Raw genomic sequence first — 1,319 nt, 5'->3', positions numbered from 1 at the left:
CTTCTATAGACTGGTTGAAGAAACCAAGTTGGAGGGCAGCAATATATATGCACACACACTAGATGAGCGGTAGGAACAAGTAAACGTGATAACAACTCAGCCACAAGGTGGATGCTGTGTAGGTGTAGCACTGAAGATGAGTTATTGACTTAACTTGCTATATGTTTTGTTAAATGAACTATAAAAGCCCTGGACAAATTGTACATCCACTCCTCCAACAAAGTGAGGTTGTTATACTCCACTAGATATTAAGATCAAATGTAGAATATACAAGGAATTAATTTCATTTAGCTGCAATTGGTTGTGTTCAAAATCTTTCTGAAGCCAATATACCACATCTTGTTATCTATTGAAATACATCTAATCGAGAAAATCAATAGATGGATGATGTTATGATACAAAATGAACATGTAAAGAGTATCATCTGCTATAATTAGAGTCCACTGTAGTGATGGTTGAAGATATTTAGTAGAATGGTGACGATATGGTGGACGTGCTGCATTGACTAAAAGAGAGCACACTAAATTTATGTTATGGCTTTTTAGCTACCTTGACTAAAAAAGAGTCCTCAAAAATTAATCCATTGGCTAAAATGAAATGTTCATGCTATTCTTGAAAATTGTTCCTTACAATAAATGACCTTTTTTTTCATAATTAAACTATCCTTGGTTATAAATTTATAATATCTATTAAAAGTATCAATATAGTGCAACATAGATTTTCATGAATGTCAAAAGGAAATATTTACAAATCGACCAGGGCACAAATTGCTTCTCTTCCCTAACTGTTCCTCTACAAACCCTAGGATAGGGTTGGTCGTTGGGTGCACCACGCCAACACCACTCCTTCGCCGGTAGGTCTCCTATCATCTCTTCCTTCAACTGGCTCAATCGGTGCAGGAGTGTTGGGTGACTCTGATCTATCGAACAGAGTTGTAGATTTTCTCGATTTGAAGGCTTTTAGGTTGATGGTGGTGGTGACCCCGGTTTGGTGGCCGTGTCTACCTCGCCACCGAGGTACGCGCCCTCTCCCGATGCCTCGTTCCACATGACACACATGCACTTCCTCAATCGATCTCACCGTTTCTTTCCTTCTCTCTGATTCAGACTCTGGAGCTCGCCGGCAACGCAGTGCGGGACACCAAGAAGAACCGGATCGTGTCGCGACACATCCAGCTGGTGGTGCGCAACGACGAGGAGCTGGGCCGTCTGCTGGGCTCGGTCACCATCGTCGCCGGCAGGGTGCTGCCCAACATCCACACCACGCTCCTCCCCAAGAAGGCCGGCAAGGGCAAGGGCGACATCAGCTCCGCGTCCTAG

General features: G+C 43.2%; 1 protein-coding gene across 1 annotated transcript; it reads left to right on the top strand.

Annotated features, from left to right (window-relative positions):
* Window positions 1–380: 380 nt before the first annotated feature.
* Window positions 381–1,319, top strand: LOC123165282 (probable histone H2AXb). The gene is made up of 3 exons (XM_044582909.1): window positions 381–410; window positions 806–853; window positions 1,107–1,319. Exons 1-3 carry the CDS (start codon window positions 381–383, stop codon window positions 1,317–1,319), a joined length of 291 nt encoding a protein of 96 aa, XP_044438844.1.

This window comes from Triticum aestivum, chromosome 7D (assembly GCF_018294505.1).
Source record: "Triticum aestivum cultivar Chinese Spring chromosome 7D, IWGSC CS RefSeq v2.1, whole genome shotgun sequence".
In the NCBI taxonomy this organism is placed as follows: domain Eukaryota; kingdom Viridiplantae; phylum Streptophyta; class Magnoliopsida; order Poales; family Poaceae; genus Triticum; species Triticum aestivum.
Note: the sequence above shows the minus strand (reverse complement) of the source record. Positions and strands in the feature narration are given on the sequence as shown.

Coding starts and splice junctions, on each gene's coding strand:
- LOC123165282 (XM_044582909.1), top strand. CDS start 381: ATGGATGATGTTATGATACAAAATGAACAT. Junction 411..805: donor TTATGATACAAAATGAACAT/GTAAAGAGTATC, acceptor TACAAACCCTAG/GATAGGGTTGGTCGTTGGGT. Junction 854..1,106: donor CCAACACCACTCCTTCGCCG/GTAGGTCTCCTA, acceptor TCTCTGATTCAG/ACTCTGGAGCTCGCCGGCAA.